At 42.0% G+C, this 15,556-nt stretch overlaps 1 protein-coding gene across 2 annotated transcripts in view; it reads right to left on the bottom strand.

The window, feature by feature from the left end:
• Nucleotides 1-15,556, bottom strand: part of KITLG (KIT ligand) — a 135,779-nt gene that overhangs the window by 85,069 nt on the left and 35,154 nt on the right. The window contains exon 2 of one of the 2 annotated variants that reach the window (XM_069229613.1): nt 13,399-13,466. The exons of the other annotated variant lie outside the window; for it this stretch is intronic. Coding sequence (XP_069085714.1) covers nt 13,399-13,401 — 3 coding nt within the window. The 5' untranslated portion in view covers nt 13,402-13,466. The remainder of the gene's footprint in view (nt 1-13,398; nt 13,467-15,556) is intronic. 2 annotated transcript variants of the gene reach the window in all.

The raw sequence follows: 15,556 nt of genomic DNA, 5'->3' as shown, positions 1-15,556 counted from the left end.
AATGTGCTTTATTTTTTTGAAGAAAACAATTTCTTGCATTTTTAAAAAGGTCACATAACTTAACTGCAATATCTAAATAAGGCTAGACATGTTTAAACACTGGCATCCTAACAGCATAATTGCACAAAAAAAAAACCTGAGGGGGACGATGATTTTTATTTTTTCACTGGAGGGATGGGGGTGGGGTGGCGCGGCATTCAAAAGTTTGAAAACCACTGTAGTACTTTGCGGTTAAGCTCAAAAGGGGCATGTAGGAGGCTGGACTGGCTTGTAGTGAGTACCAAGGGGTACTTGCACCTTGCACCAGGCCCAGTTATCCCTTATTAGTGTATAGGGTGTCTAGCAGCTTAGGCTGATAGATAATGGTAGCTTAGCAGAGCAGCTTAGGCTGAACTAGGAGACGTGTGAAGCTACTACAGTACCACTTAGTGTCATATGCACAATATCATAAGAAAACACAATACACAGTTATACTAAAAATAAAGGTACTTTATTTTTATGACAATATGCCAAAGTATCTTAGAGTGTACCCTCAGTGAGAGGATAGGAAATATACACAAGATATATATACACAATAGCAAAAATATGCAGTATAGTCTTAGAAAACAGTGCAAACAATGTTTAGTTACAATAGGATGCAATGGGAACACATAGGGATAGGGGCAACAAAAACCATATACTCCAAAAGTGGAATGTGAACCACGAATGGACCCCAAACCTATGTGACCTTGTAGAGGGTCGCTGGGTCTATTAGAAAATAGTGAGAGTTAGAAAAATAACCCTCCCCAAGACCCTGAAAAGTGAGTGCAAAGTGCACTAAAGTTCCCCTAAGGACAAAATAGTCGTGTTAGAGGGAAAATGCAAGGAAAACACAAATCAGCAATGCAACAACGATGGATTCCTGACTGAGGGTACCTGTGGAACAAGGGGACCAAGTCCAAAAGTCACAAGCAGCTCGGAGATGGGCAGATGCCCAAGAAATGCCAGCGGTTGGTGCAAAGAAGCTCTTACTAGGCTGAAGAACTGTGAATACTGCAGGAACGACAAGGGCTAGAGACTTCCCCTTTGGAGGATGGATCCCCCACGCCTTGGAGAGTCGTGCAGAAGTGTTTTCCCGCCGGATGGACGCCAACAAGCCTTGCTACACGCAAATCGTGCGTTTGGCGTTTTTGGACGCTGCTGGGGCCCAGGAGGGACCAGGAGGTCGCAAATTGGACCTGCAGAGAGAGGGGACGTCGAGCAAGACAAGGAGCCCTCACTGAAGCAGGTAGCACCCGGAAAAGTGCCAGAAACAGGCACTACGAAGATGCGTGAAACGGTGCTCGCCGAAGTTGCACAAAGGAGTCCCACGTCGCCGGAGACCAACTTAGAAAGTCGTGCAATGCAGGTTAGAGTGCCGTGGACCCAGGCTTGGCTGTGCACGAAGGATTTCCGCCGGAAGTGCACAGGGGCCGGAGTAGCTTGCAAAGTCGCGGTTCCCAGCAATGCAGCCCAGCGAGGTGAGGCAAGGACTTACCTCCACCAAACTTGGGCTGAAGAGTCACTGGACTGTGGGGGTCACTTGGACGGTGTCGCTGGATTCGAGGGACCTCGCTCGTCGGGCTGAGAGGAGACCCAAGGGACCGGTAATGCAGCTTTTTGGTGCCTGCGGTTGCAGGGGGAAGATTCCGTCGACCCACGGGAGATTTCTTCGGAGCTTCTGGTGCAGAGAGGAGGCAGGCTACCCCCACAGCATGCACAAGCAGGAAAACAGTCGAGAAGGCGGCAGGATCAGCGTTACAGAGTTGCAGTAGTCGTCTTTGCTACTATGTTGCAGGTTTGCAGGCTTCCAGCGCGGTCAGCGGTCGTTTCCTTATCAGAAGGTGAAGAGAGAGATGCAGAGGAACTCGGCTGAGCTCATGCATTCGTTATCTAAAGTTTCCCCAGAGACAGAGACCCTAAATAGCCAGAAAAGAGGGTTTGGCTACCTAGGAGAGAGGAAAGGCTACTAACACCTGAAGGAGCCTATCAGCAGGAGTCTCTGACGTCACCTGGTGGCACTGGCCACTCAGAGCAGTCCAGTGTGCCAGCAGCACCTCTGTTTCCAAGATGGCAGAGGTCTGGAGCACACTGGAGGAGCTCTGGACACCTCCCAGGGGAGGTGCAGGTCAGGGGAGTGGTCACTCCCCTTTCCTTTGTCCAGTTTCGCGCCAGAGCAGGGGCTAAGGGGTCCCTGAACCGGTGTAGACTGGCTTATGCAGAATTGGGCACATCTGTGCCCAACAAAGCATTTCCAGAGGCTGGGGGAGGCTACTCCTCCCCTGCCTTCACACCATTTTCCAAAGGGAGAGGGTGTCACACCCTCTCTCAGAGGAAGTTCTTTGTTCTGCCATCCTGGGCCAGGCCTGGCTGGACCCCAGGAGGGCAGCTGCCTGTCTGAGGGGTTGGCAGCAGCAGCAGCTGCAGAGAAACCCCAGGAAGGGCAGTCTGGCAGTACCAGGGTCTGTGCTACAGACCACTGGGATCATGGAATTGTACCAACAATGCCAGGATGGCATAGAGGGGGCAATTCCATGATCATAGACATGTTACATGGCCATATTCGGAGTTACCATGGTGAAGCTACATATAGGTAGTGACCTATATGTAGTGCACGCGTGTAATGGTGTCCCCGCACTCACAAAGTTCAGTGAATTGGCTCTGAACAATGTGGGGGCACCTTGGTTAGTGCCAGGGTGCCCTCACACTAAGTAACTTTGCACCTAACCTTTACCAGGTAAAGGTTAGACATATAGGTGACTTATAAGTTACTTAAGTGCAGTGTAAAATGGCTGTGAAATAACGTGGACGTTATTTCACTCAGGCTGCAGTGGCAGGCCTGTGTAAGAATTGTCAGAGCTCCCTATGGGTGGCAAAAGAAATGCTGCAGCCCATAGGGATCTCCTGGAACCCCAATACCCTGGGTACCTCAGTACCATATACTAGGGAATTATAAGGGTGTTCCAGTAAGCCAATGTAAATTGGTAAAAATGGTCACTAGCCTGTCAGTGACAATTTGAAAGTAATGAGAGAGCATAACCACTGAGGTTCTGGTTAGCAGAGCCTCAGTGAGACAGTTAGGCACCACACAGGGAACATATACATGCACACCTATGAGCACTGGGGCCCTGTGTGACAGGGTCCCAGTGACACATACATATAGGCCACAAACCTATGAGCACTGGGGTCCTGACCAGCAGGATCCCAGTGACACATAACAACCATACTGAAAACATGGTGTTTTCACTATGAGCACTGAGGCCTGGCTATCAGGATCCCAGTGAGACAGTGAAAACAGTGACAAACACCCTGACATACACTCACAAACAGGCCAAAAGTGGGGGTAACAAGGCTAGAAAGAGGCTACCTTCTCACAGGGCAGGTTACAATAACGAAAAGGGTAAATTACACCCACCCTTGCTTTACTTTTTCAATGGTTCATATAAAATGTATTTATTTTTTTAAATGTTAAATGTTGAACTGTTATTAAAAGGTAATGAAGCATGGGACTGGGACAGGGCGTGATGCCAGAATGCAGCTGAAGACAGCTAGCTGTATTAACCCATCTCACCTTACGAAACGCCTAATCAGAACCTTTCTAGATCAGGGATACATGCTAAATGTGCATGTCCAACATTGGCTTAGTACAGATAGATCTAGGGAGAACATTTAAGATAACCATTGGTCGCATTTAAGCAGATTCCCTTTTCCTTAATATAGTTCACTTCAATTCCTCCAAAGGAGGAAACGTTTTCAACTTAATAAGAAGTGAAATATTAAGATGTATTACCCTAAAAAGTCGTCTCTGAGTGAAAGGTTTTATCATGCACAGCCTGAACCCTTTCATTTCATTTATTGGAGTCTGCATACCTTCTGCTGCTTAGCTGGAAAAACAAAGTGGTGTATGTAAACAGTGCCTTTTTATTCTCCAGGAAAAATAATAATAAAATAAGAACATGGGAAAGCTCAGCTCCGATTGTGGTTTATACAAAAGCCAGGTTTCGGCTACTTGGACATCTCCAGCAGACTTCAGAGTTAGAGGGTGAAAGGTACTGGAAAAGGGCCTGGTATTCAAGACTTGAGAGCTGTGTAGATGGCTACTTTATAAAGGCTAATCCTGTCTCCATTAGAGTAAAAGCAGCTTTGGTTAATGCCTTGCTATTCACAGTACCTACTGAATTAAAGTACTGTACTAAGACATTTTCAGTAACATTTATGTTAATGCCATAGTTGTCACACACACCATTAAATAATATTTCCAGATGTAAAACAAAACAAAAATGATGTAAGATATCAATATGGAAATGGCCGTATTTCTGCAGAAAGGGATCCCTTCCCCTTTGAGAATGTTAAAGAAAATCATTTTAAGAGCATGTAGGGATCCCACAGACCCATGTGACGGCTATCAGTCCTAATGTTCAAAAACTGCGATCTACCTCATTAATAATTAAGAGATCATTGGTTTGTGGACTACTAGAAATTAATAATTTAAAAATAAAAGATTCATACTTTAGGAATAGTGATTTCCTAGCTGTGATCCGGAGAGAAACTCATTTTGGAAATCACTATTCCCAGTTTTAGTACATCTGGCCGACAGTGTAAAAACTGAAGCAGTAGAAAAGATGAAGCATTATAAAATTAGTGATAGGAAGTGATAGATGGCTTGTCAAGACCAAACACCAGCATGAAGTTGAAAGGTGAGATTTTGCTGATTAAAGTCATTTAGTCGAGCGACATTAATGCACTGATCAGGACAGTTTTAAGTGGATTCGGTGTTGTGAGTTTTTCTAGTGCAACGTTTGTGGTACTTCTTTCTTATCTAATGCATTGTTACCGATCTAGATACTACGGATAGCATGCTGCCCTAGGTTTTTGTTTCCCTGTCTCGTTGGAACAGTTTTTTGTGTTCTTGCAATGTTTGATATTGGGTGCAAAAACCTAATGTTGTTCCCGGCCTGGCTGTTGCAAGAAGAAATATGTTATACATACACACCGGTAAAACGAAATATGTTGTGCACGCGAACACACACACACAGAACTCTTACAATACACAGGGCTTTAGGAGGATAAAAAATGTGGGGTTGGGAGGTATCTGAAGCAGGTGTGTTCTATTTATTAAGGGTGTGGCTTAAACATGTAAACTACATTTCTGTGATCCCTCTAGTGTGCCACCCGATTAGCATTTTTGTGGAAGATTAAGTAAACCACGTCTAAAGTGCACAGGAACTAAACTGCAGACATGGTTTACCTTAACATTTTTTTCCCCATGAATTGTTCAAAAAAAGATCAATGATATTTGTCAGTATAGTTAGGACATGAGGCCTTATAGGGACCCATTTCAATGTCCAATTTGAATTACTAACAGGTTTGAGACCTGGAGCGCCTCACTCCACAACGCAATGCCAATGGGTAGATTGTTAGTACACCAATGAACCCTCTGTATTGACTGGCAAGCAAAGCCAGTAATGCTATATTAAATTTGCGCAACAATAAATGATATCAGCCCAGGTAGGGTCAGGCTGGCCCACGGGGCAGTCAGGCAGTGCTTGATGGACTGGTCTGGCAAACAGTGTGTGGGCCTGTTTTATGGCATTTTTCCAGCGGGGTTTTCACTACTGATTTAACCCGATTTTACCACAACTATTGCGTGCAGTAAAATACAAAAGTGTGCAGTCTCCCACACCTTGAAAAATACTCCTATTGCGTGACTTTACAAGATCAAAACTTAACCTGATTTTTCAACGTGGACCCTTCCTTTAGATATCCAATTCCTAATGGGGGCCACTTCGATTATAGTGTATGGGGTGATTTTTGTTGTCCCAGTCCGTCCCTGAGCCCAGGCACATTTTAACCCTACTTCTCCTATCGTTCATACCAAAATATTTCAGCTTAGATTTTTTCGGCCCGTGAAACTGGTTTTTACTCCAGGAAAAAGTACTATCTCTAGAAGAAAAAAAAAAACAATCACGTTGCACCACAGACATTTCAACCTGTCCGAGGAGTTGTCAATAACCATTCATAAGAGCTATTGCGCGGGAAGGCAAAAACAGGTCGTGTGTCCCCTCACCCCGACAAATGCTTAAGCGTGCTTGCAGAGCAAAGGGCTCGTTTTGTTATCTGCTCGTTGGTCTGTGCGATAGCATCGAACATCCGTGACTGGCATGCTAATATGTCTCGCTGTCACTCTGACCAAGTCAAGAATGCAGCCCCTCCTCTGCCCCATAGGGGTATATTGTGTGTACGTGTGCTCATGGCTCAATGTACGAACATGAATGCGGAGGTTCTCGAAAAATACTGCCTCTTTCCAAATTCCTTTCTTTGGAGGCGTAGGCATTCGGCATTGCCACCATTAGAAGAAGAGAGAACTGGAGTCTCAACCATCAGATAAAGGAAAAGGTCTCGCCCTCAAACGCAGAGACTGCCTCCTAGACCCCCAGGCGTCAGTCAGAGCTAGGAACAGCCATTGTCTTCCAAAGCAAAACAAGCATTAGCAAAACAAGTATTTGCAATAGGTCTCGCATTTGAGAGAGAGTTAGAGCAGTTGGCGGTGTAAATGCCTAATTGGACTTTTATTGCCATATAAATTGGTCAACCCTGACTCATAATTTGGTCTTTTCCATCCACATAATTCCAGTGGCTCTGCATATAACTACAACACTTACATTTACCTTCTTCCTCCATCTGCAACAAAAAATGAAAATGCTGCCATTTATCATCCTAATATAAATGTGGTATGCATGTTACAATAGAATACCTCTTTCACCATCCCACCATAAGAGTTTCTGTCTGGCTAACAGAACCCCCCCCCAAAAAGACACAAGACAGCCATGGAGGAGTAATGAGAGAAATACAACTAGAAGTGTCAGCCAAACATATTAAGTAACAAAAGGAGTTAAAATCAGTAAACTATTTACCTATCTACATAAAATAATCCTGGAGGCTTTTTTAATCCAAAACTGGAACTGCACAAAAAAAAAAAAAACACATCCCTCCAGCAAATGCTTTAATGTCCAGAGTTATTTTTTTTTTTCACAATTATTATTCTTCTTCCTAAGATTTGCTGGGCACACAAAGATATCTGCAGCAGGTGCCTTAACCCTACAAGATATTATAAAATATACATTTTTCAAGCAATTAAGCAGAACAGATGTACTGTAAGATTTCTCTTTCCCGCTAATGTATATATTGCAGAGTTTTATCAAAATGAACGCATAAATTGAGGCTCAGACCTCTCGTTGGGGGTTCCACAGCTTTTTTGGCACAACCCTCATCCAAAATCTAATTTGGTAAATCTTGTAAAGTGTTCAAATGTACTCATAATGGACATGCTAAAGATCTGTAAAGGGTGTTAAGATCGGCAGTCACTTCTTGGGATGTCACTTCCTGTGAGGTCATGGGTTGTGATGCCACTTCCTGTGATGTCACGTGCTGTGATGCCACGTGCATACTGCCTAGCTTAGTTAATCCTCCACTTCTTTTTCAGGACTTGTGCCCTGTGCTCATGTAAAGCACTTCAATACCTTTGGGTTGAGTTTGTGATAACTAAAATGGTGGGGGAGAGGGAGGAGGTGGGAAAAGGTCAGCCAGTTCAAGGCCAATGATTTGACCCTTGTATCACACAATGGCATAAGACACTGTGCATTGAGGGTACCAAGCCACACAGATCCGTAATGGTTCTCGACTGGTCCAAACCAAAGCCCAGCAGTACCTTAGTACCATGGACAGTCCTGAACCTCGCTTCAAGCTGGTAGTTACATTTGAACACGGGCAGATGTCAGTTTACTTTCTTTCTGCTAGTTTTGCTGATAAAGTGAGATGGGTTGAAAGTTAATGAGGGCTTTAGAATCTGCTTTAGAAGAAGGACATCTAGGGCTTATTTCCTCATTAGGGGAGTTGGGCGCAGTCCAAAAAAAAAAAAATTGTACACACGTTTGAAAAGTTCAATACGAGGCTGAGTAAAATGCTCCCAGAGTGCTCTCTGATTAGATGCAAATATGTTTGCAGAAGCTTGTAAGCAAGAGTGTTGATTCTTTGCTTTCAAAATAAAATGTTCTGAAAAGATGCAAGTAGGAAAAAAAAAAAGTTTCACTACTATGACATTTTAGGGGCTATTTCTTTGAAGCACCATTTAGTAAAATGTGCTGAAGCATGCTAGTATTTCCCCCAAAAATATTACTAATGGAAAAACAGTGTAACCATTTTCAACAACATTATGGGAAGCATGAAAATAAATAAGTACTGGCAAAGCCAACCGGTCAGACTTTTTTTGTGAGTGTTTTGATTTGGTCAGTGCGTGTCTTGTTTTGAAATGCCTTTTGTAACACTTTGTCATGGGAGCTGTGAGGTCTTCACCATTGTAACAAACACTTGCAAAACGAAAAAAACAAAAATTTGGGTCCCAAAAAGCACACATTGCCACCAGTGGTGTAACAAAGGCCCTGCAGCCCCTCTCTGGTGGCCCTCCACACAGCACCTGCCCTGAGTGAGTTGGAGCCCTCCATGTCCTTTGCAGGGCGGGCTCCCTCCAGTTTTTTTACACCACTGATTGCCACAGTAGTTCCTTGCACTGAACAAAACTACTTTGTGTGCCAATATGCTCCTTGTGGAAGAGCAGAATGTGATTACTCACAGCAAAGCCAAGTGATAGATAGAGAAATAGAAGTTGAATTAAAAAAATGTCTTTCTTAACACCAGACCTAATTAGGGACCCAATTCTTAAAGAAAGTCACAGAGTGCACCCATGGTATGTGTCTCTGAATTAGTGGCTTTCGTGAATTCACAAGAACTTACAGCAGTAGACCAGGAAATCGTAAACTATAATGATTGAAATTGCAAGTATTCAATCCCTACTATAGTAGTAGCCTTATGTAATCAAATGGCTATTATAAGAGCTGTTACAGAATGAGATTGCTGCCATAATTTGTCGTTACACTACATGGCACCAAAGAGACAAGTAGATTTTTTTACAGGACAAGTAGATTCAATACGCAACCTGTCCCATGGACAAGTAGATATTTTATTAAATTCCACAACCCTGCAATGTCTTTATTAACCATCTCTAAAGAATTAGCAGCATGGAGCATGGTATTAGTATGTCTAGGGTCGAAAAAGACACGTATCCTTAAAAAACAAAAAAAACAAAAATAGCACCTCTGTGACGTGATGTCACATGCTAGAATCCTAGGAAGAGGCAATCTCTAACTTCCATCCCACTGAGGTGGTTAAATTGGAGCACCATTCTTTCTAATACCTAATCAAGTTATTTTAAATTATTATTCCTATGCTACAGCGCGTGAGCATTAACACGCCAATACAAGAACGCATGTGCCAGCTGCACTGAAGTAATTTTGAATGCAGTCACATAACACTTTGAAGCTGTAATGTTCGCACAGGAAAACGGAAACAGTCATTAAAAATAAATTTTATGGCACTAGGTGGAATTAGGTTACAACATTGCTACACTTTAATTAGATAAGATTCAATGGTCCGGTGCCAAATTTAAGTCTTGCTTAATAATATGCATCCTGACGGATGTTGCAGTGAACGGAACAATGCGTCCAGAGGGCAGATTGAATGGTATGGCAATCGTACAGCTTCCCATTTTTTTTTTTTTTTTACCATGAACACATTGCTTAATATTTGCTGAGTCCATTGATTCTGCCAGTTTCCAGTGAAAGGAGGCAGACTTGATTATACAGGCAGCTACATACCACTACAGCAGAGCACAGCACAAGTCTCATCCCATTCTTACTTCCGCATTTGCTCCAGTTAAAGATGTTTTTCTAATCCTCTTTGCAGATGACCCTAACAGATGCCACCAGGGATGCACCGGCTTCGCCGTGGCCCTCTGAGCACTGCTCCTTAAGCGCAAGTAGTTTATAAATTGGTTTAATAGACTCATCTCTGTGAAAGGTAACATTTATGGATTTGGCGTCGGAGAAATGTGGAATAAGCATTTCACAATGTGCGTTAGGAATCCAGTCGTTCCATCTGTAACATTTCAAGGGCCTAGTAAAGGTTCCATGCTTTTCACTGTGAAAACAAGCCGGTGTCTGCCCACTCTCCCACCACCAGGACTGCACTCAGGCACACTCAGTGCAGAGAGCTGACAAAGAGATAACAGCAGGGTTTACAGCCTTGGTTACAGCGAAGCTAAGCTGAGAGCAAGATTGCTCTGCAAATGAAAACTGAAGCTTCACTGAACATGAGCAGGAAGCAAAGAAAAACAAAGGCACCCTAAAGAAGAGAAACGGGGCAAAGTGCAATTATACAGTAGTTGGTCCCTGCTCTCAAAGAGAAAAAGGAGGGACAAAGAGGCATGACGGACCGCTAGCAAGGAAGGATTTTTAAATTACATTGAAATGAACAAAAGAAATGGCTTTAAGCCCACAGAACTATACTAAAAGTATACAAAAGGCCATATAGTTGTGCCAGTCAGCAGAGTGTTTGCCATCTGTACAGGCCATATTTTTCAGTTAAGACTTGTTTACTTATTTCCCCCGTAGAAGTGGCCTGCATTATTCAATTACAATTGAAACGTTTCAGTAAATGTCATTCTCACATGAGCATAAGTGAGCTCTACCACTTACTAGACCTACACAGAACGGCTTAGTAACCACAGCTGTAAAGTTGTTCGGGTCCATTCGTGATGAGCTGCTCCAGGTCAACCATTTAAAAAATATATATTATTTGAGTTCTGGAACTTGTAGTCCCGGTTTTATAATGATATACCTCAGACTACCGGCCCCAGAACTCAAAGGAAAAAAGAAAGGTTGGACTGGAGCAGCTAGATAACTCCTGGACCTGGAAAACTTGGAAGGGCTGTGTTAGCAAAAAAAAACACAAAGCACTAACCAAAGTCGAGGTCGTCTCATAGAGGTTATACCTTCCATGAACTACTCTTTTACAGTACGATAGCAAGGCAATCATTGGGGAATATCACTCCAGCAAATAATATGAAGGCAAAGCACTTCAGGCCTTGGTGTCATAAATGATAGTGCAACATTGGTCCTCACACACATTTAAACACTACTCATGTAGGCCACACGAAAGACACATACACTTCCAACAATAGTACTCAGCGGAAGTAACATGCAAGCCATCCACAAATGCACTTTGGTCCCTCACCAGGGGTATGACTTGTTTTGAGATGTTGGGACCCAAAGTCAGCCATAAGCTAGGACTCGAAAGAACAAATATTTCATCTCTACTGCATAAAACAAGGATCTACATGTGATGGACACCATAAGACCCTACAGAAACGAGATTACTCAAAAAGGTTCTGGGTGTTCTTCACAGCATGCCACCGGTATTAAACAGCCTGAAGCAAGAAAGAAGCTCTTTCAGTCAAAGCCTATGGACAATCTAAGAACTTTTTGGATAAACTGACCCACTTTCCTGAGACCATGGGTTAAAATGACAAAACAGAGTGGATTCCTGCATGCTGATTTGGAGACAACCTACATACATTTTACATAACATGTGTCTGACTGGAAACTGAGAGCACTGTCATGAAATCGAAGGTACTAAAGAAGTCTGATTAGTTATACATATTGAACCAGGTTACATTTTTCTGACTATTTCCCAAAACCCTCCTCTCTCACTATCATATTAAGACTAGCTTCCATTGGTCACCCCATTCTGAGCATAACCCATCTTGACCACAGCAGACTAGGAGCTGCCACACTAGATGTGTTCCTTATAGATCCTCCAGGTGAGTCTGCAGAGGTCTTTGTTACGCCACTGCTGAAGGACAGTGACAAGAAATTAACTTTAAGCAGCCACCATTTAAGTGGATAAACATCTTTGCTCCTCCCCATCAGACTCCCATTTGGGAATGGGGCCCTAGTTTGTTCCACATAAAACGTCTTAAAATGTTTAAGAATTACATATTTATAAAAGACAACATAAAAAAAATGTTACATTATTTAACCCTCCATATTAGTAAGTACCAACCTGAAGTACACACTTACAACCAATTTTATTTCATCATCTAAATACAAAAAAATAATCATGCTTGCAGGTGACAAGAAAAAATGTAATATCTAATCACTCGTCTGTTTACAACAGTGTACATTCAAGAGAAACACATCTATAAGCGCACCATTCAAAACGGTAAATGCTAATTTGCTTAGTCCATGAATAAGTGATGGCTGAATCAGGTGTTGCATTGTGACCATAAAAATACTGATACTACATCAATTTGATGCAAATAGCAAAGACGTTTTAGTCCCCCCCTCACCACCACAAATTCCTGGAAACGTCATGACAAATGAATACACAAAAGGACACCATATCCGATAATCAGACTTCATTATTCTTTTTACTTACTCATGAAAAACGGTATATCAAAACAAGAGGATATATATTACCATTAGTATTTAAATCTACCAAGTACTGATATCTGTCTAAAGATCTTTTTTTAAGTTTACTTATTCAGTACAAATATATTTGGGTCTTCTGGCCATCCATTCTTAGAGCAAATGACAGAGTTGGCAAATTAATAAGCACACATTTTCTATAGAATGTCCTATCACGGTCTCACCATTCCTAAATTAGTGCATTTCATCAACTGCAATGAAGAAACAATGATGTTGTTTATAACAAACTGACTGAGGGCCAAAACTGCTTACATGATCAAAACATATCTGTTAATTCAATAATTACCTATTAATGGATGGAGCAGCTCAGAATTTACTAATATTTTGAACGTTACTTGTTCTTTTACTTCAAGTACACAGTTCCTAACAGGATTCGAGATCGACTCCTTTAGTTTAAGTGTTCTTTTTAAACCAATACTACAGATTCTCCTTCCTCAATATAGGAAGCTATCCTTACATTAAGATTACACAGGTGCTCATTTAGAACCCGGGGGGGGGGGGGGGGTGCAGCTGGCTGACCTACCAGGTCAGAATAAGTTATGTAGATGGTCTTCCACTAACTGATTAAAATCACAGCATAGTAAAATTATTTTTTCTGTGGTTAACTAGTTTAAATTAGCAGTTTTACATAACAGCTATTCAAGAAACTGAAAATGTTTCAATTGGCAAAGCTTAAACACTCCTTCCCAAATCCTAAAGAATATGTTTTGAAAAGTTTGAATCTCATTTCACAGCAATGAAGTGGGGGTACAAATCAAATCTGTTCAGACTCTTGAGATCTTTCAAAACACAAAGGTCTACTTAACTAGGTTTATTCTACTCGGTAGCCCAACTGACACTGAACCATTACAATATGGTTAACCTTCACCACATCTCCATGAAAAAGGTGAATACTACTCCAAACCTGCCCTCAAGTACACATAGTAAATGTAAAGCTCACAGAAATGTGTACAAATAAGTCAATCAGCAGCAAAAAAGATTATGTAAGTTAGTCACTAACCATTCTGTATCATGGTGTCCCTGAAATCAATTTTCCAAACTTGGGTTGTCTGCATACTTAAACCACACCTTAAAAGAAAAACAAAAAGAAAAAAAGGTCATAAAAAGTGCTCGTAATGATCCATGTGTATTGCAAGTGCTAAACCATGCAAATGTTTCAGGAATCTTCATTTTGCCATACATCGCTCTATATTTTAAGTGAGTTTTGCAAGAGACAGGGTGAATTTTGATCTGGACAAAGGTACATTGTGATAAAATGCATTAAAATCAACCAATGTCCATACAAAACAATAGGACTATCAGGGCTCATATTACATATAAGGCACACTGTCCTTCTTTGGCGCCACAGGGCGTCTTTCAGCTCGTGCCGCTGGAGCAAACGAGGACAGTGTGCACTTTTCCAATGAATACACTGCCCCTAGGGCAGCTGCGACCTCATGCTGCCCTGGGGGCAGCACAGTCAGTGAAATACAGTGCGGCTGCGTCAGAGCGACTCCACGTTTCTCTGTGCAAGGGGCAACTCACCTGCATTTTAACAAGTGGTAAGATGTCCTGGGTGACTGGACCTGCCTGCAGGAAGATGTCTAGGAGGGGGTCCAGGGCACCCCCTTTTCCTCATTCCAGTGGGCTGCTCTTAGAGGACACACTGACACTGAAATCCCTTTCTGTGCTTCACTTTCACTGCACCTCCTCAGGGTAAATATGCCTCTGCAACCTCATTTGTAATATGACATGGGTGCAGAGGCAAAGTGATTGCCCCATTTGCATGGGGGCATGCCCCATCCACATAAGGCAATGTCCTATGAAGATACCGCTGACCCTACATGTGCACCAGCAGATCAGTATTACAGAAGGGGCCGCACAATCATCTTCAGCCCATTCTTTAATATCATAGTACCCTGGAGTGCAAAGAGCAGGCACACACATCCATTGAGCTCCTGGGGCACTATGTATAATTTGGCCCCTAGTGGTTTAAAACGGAAGGGACCATGTAGAATGCCGTGGAGAAAGGCTATTTCTGCCACCTCTCACACCTTTGTCCAGATAACTGCTAGAATAAAGCATAGAACTGTACGCTGTGAACCTTGATATTGCGCTGCATTACAATATTCAGATCAGTTGCTGAAATTTCTCACCGAATCACGAAATTGCAAAGAAACCGTGCTCAGAATGGATACACCACTTTTTTTGTGGATAGGTTCAGCTGGCAGATTTGTGGAAGTTTGCTGATTTCACATAATTGATACATACAAAAGAAGTGCAAACTGCATCATTTTGTAGAAGTTAGAAAGTAGGCTTCCATACAAAAAAATAAAGAAATAAACAAAGTGCAAAAGGTCAAATCAAAAACATTCACATAAGCATTCACAAGTGAAAACATAGTTACAAAGTTTGAATTTAAGTATTGAATGTGCTTTCCTAAAATAAAAAAAATAAAAAAAACAAAAAAATAAAATCTAATCTTTTGAAAACCTCAGCTTTAAATTTACTATAATTTCAAAATCCATTATAGTATTGTCCAGTAAATTTCAAAATCAATACATTGGTTTAACATCAAATTTGAGTAGGCGTGGTGGGAAAGGATGAAATATACCTTGAAGAAACTGTAAAGCACATCAAATGTGTTCAACACAAAGGAGCCTGATGACGGTGGGCCTGCTAAAGAAAAGACACTGAAGGAAAAGTGTAAACTATGCACTACCAGAGTCAAACGTTCTGGACCAAGACCAATTAGGTTTTTACATAAAAGAATAAAATTCCTTTCACAAAACTGGCACTTGGGTGTAGTGGTTAATTGAATATTATTAAACTGATCATGACATGCAGAGATCAGACTTGATTACCTAATAAATCACTTTGCCCTCCTCCTTAGTGGTGTTGGTATCAGATGAATGTCATTTACTTAGCATGCTATTTCCTAAAAGTGAACCTTACAGATTTGTTTTATTTAACCCTGGATGCTACCTGGAGCAAATCACAACTTTATTACAATGGTCAATAATTATAGTTCCCCAGTGTGACGTTTCTGGACATTCTATCAACGTCAAGCCAATGTCAGTATCTGGGTTCAGGGTCCTCTGACTCCCACATCAACAGAGGGCGCACAGATTCACTCTCACAATGCAAGCAGGGATAATAATGCATCAAAACAGAAAAAG

Source organism: Pleurodeles waltl, chromosome 4_1, assembly GCF_031143425.1.
Source record: "Pleurodeles waltl isolate 20211129_DDA chromosome 4_1, aPleWal1.hap1.20221129, whole genome shotgun sequence".
Lineage (NCBI taxonomy): Eukaryota > Metazoa > Chordata > Amphibia > Caudata > Salamandridae > Pleurodeles > Pleurodeles waltl.
This window is presented reverse-complemented; position numbering and strand designations above follow the sequence as displayed.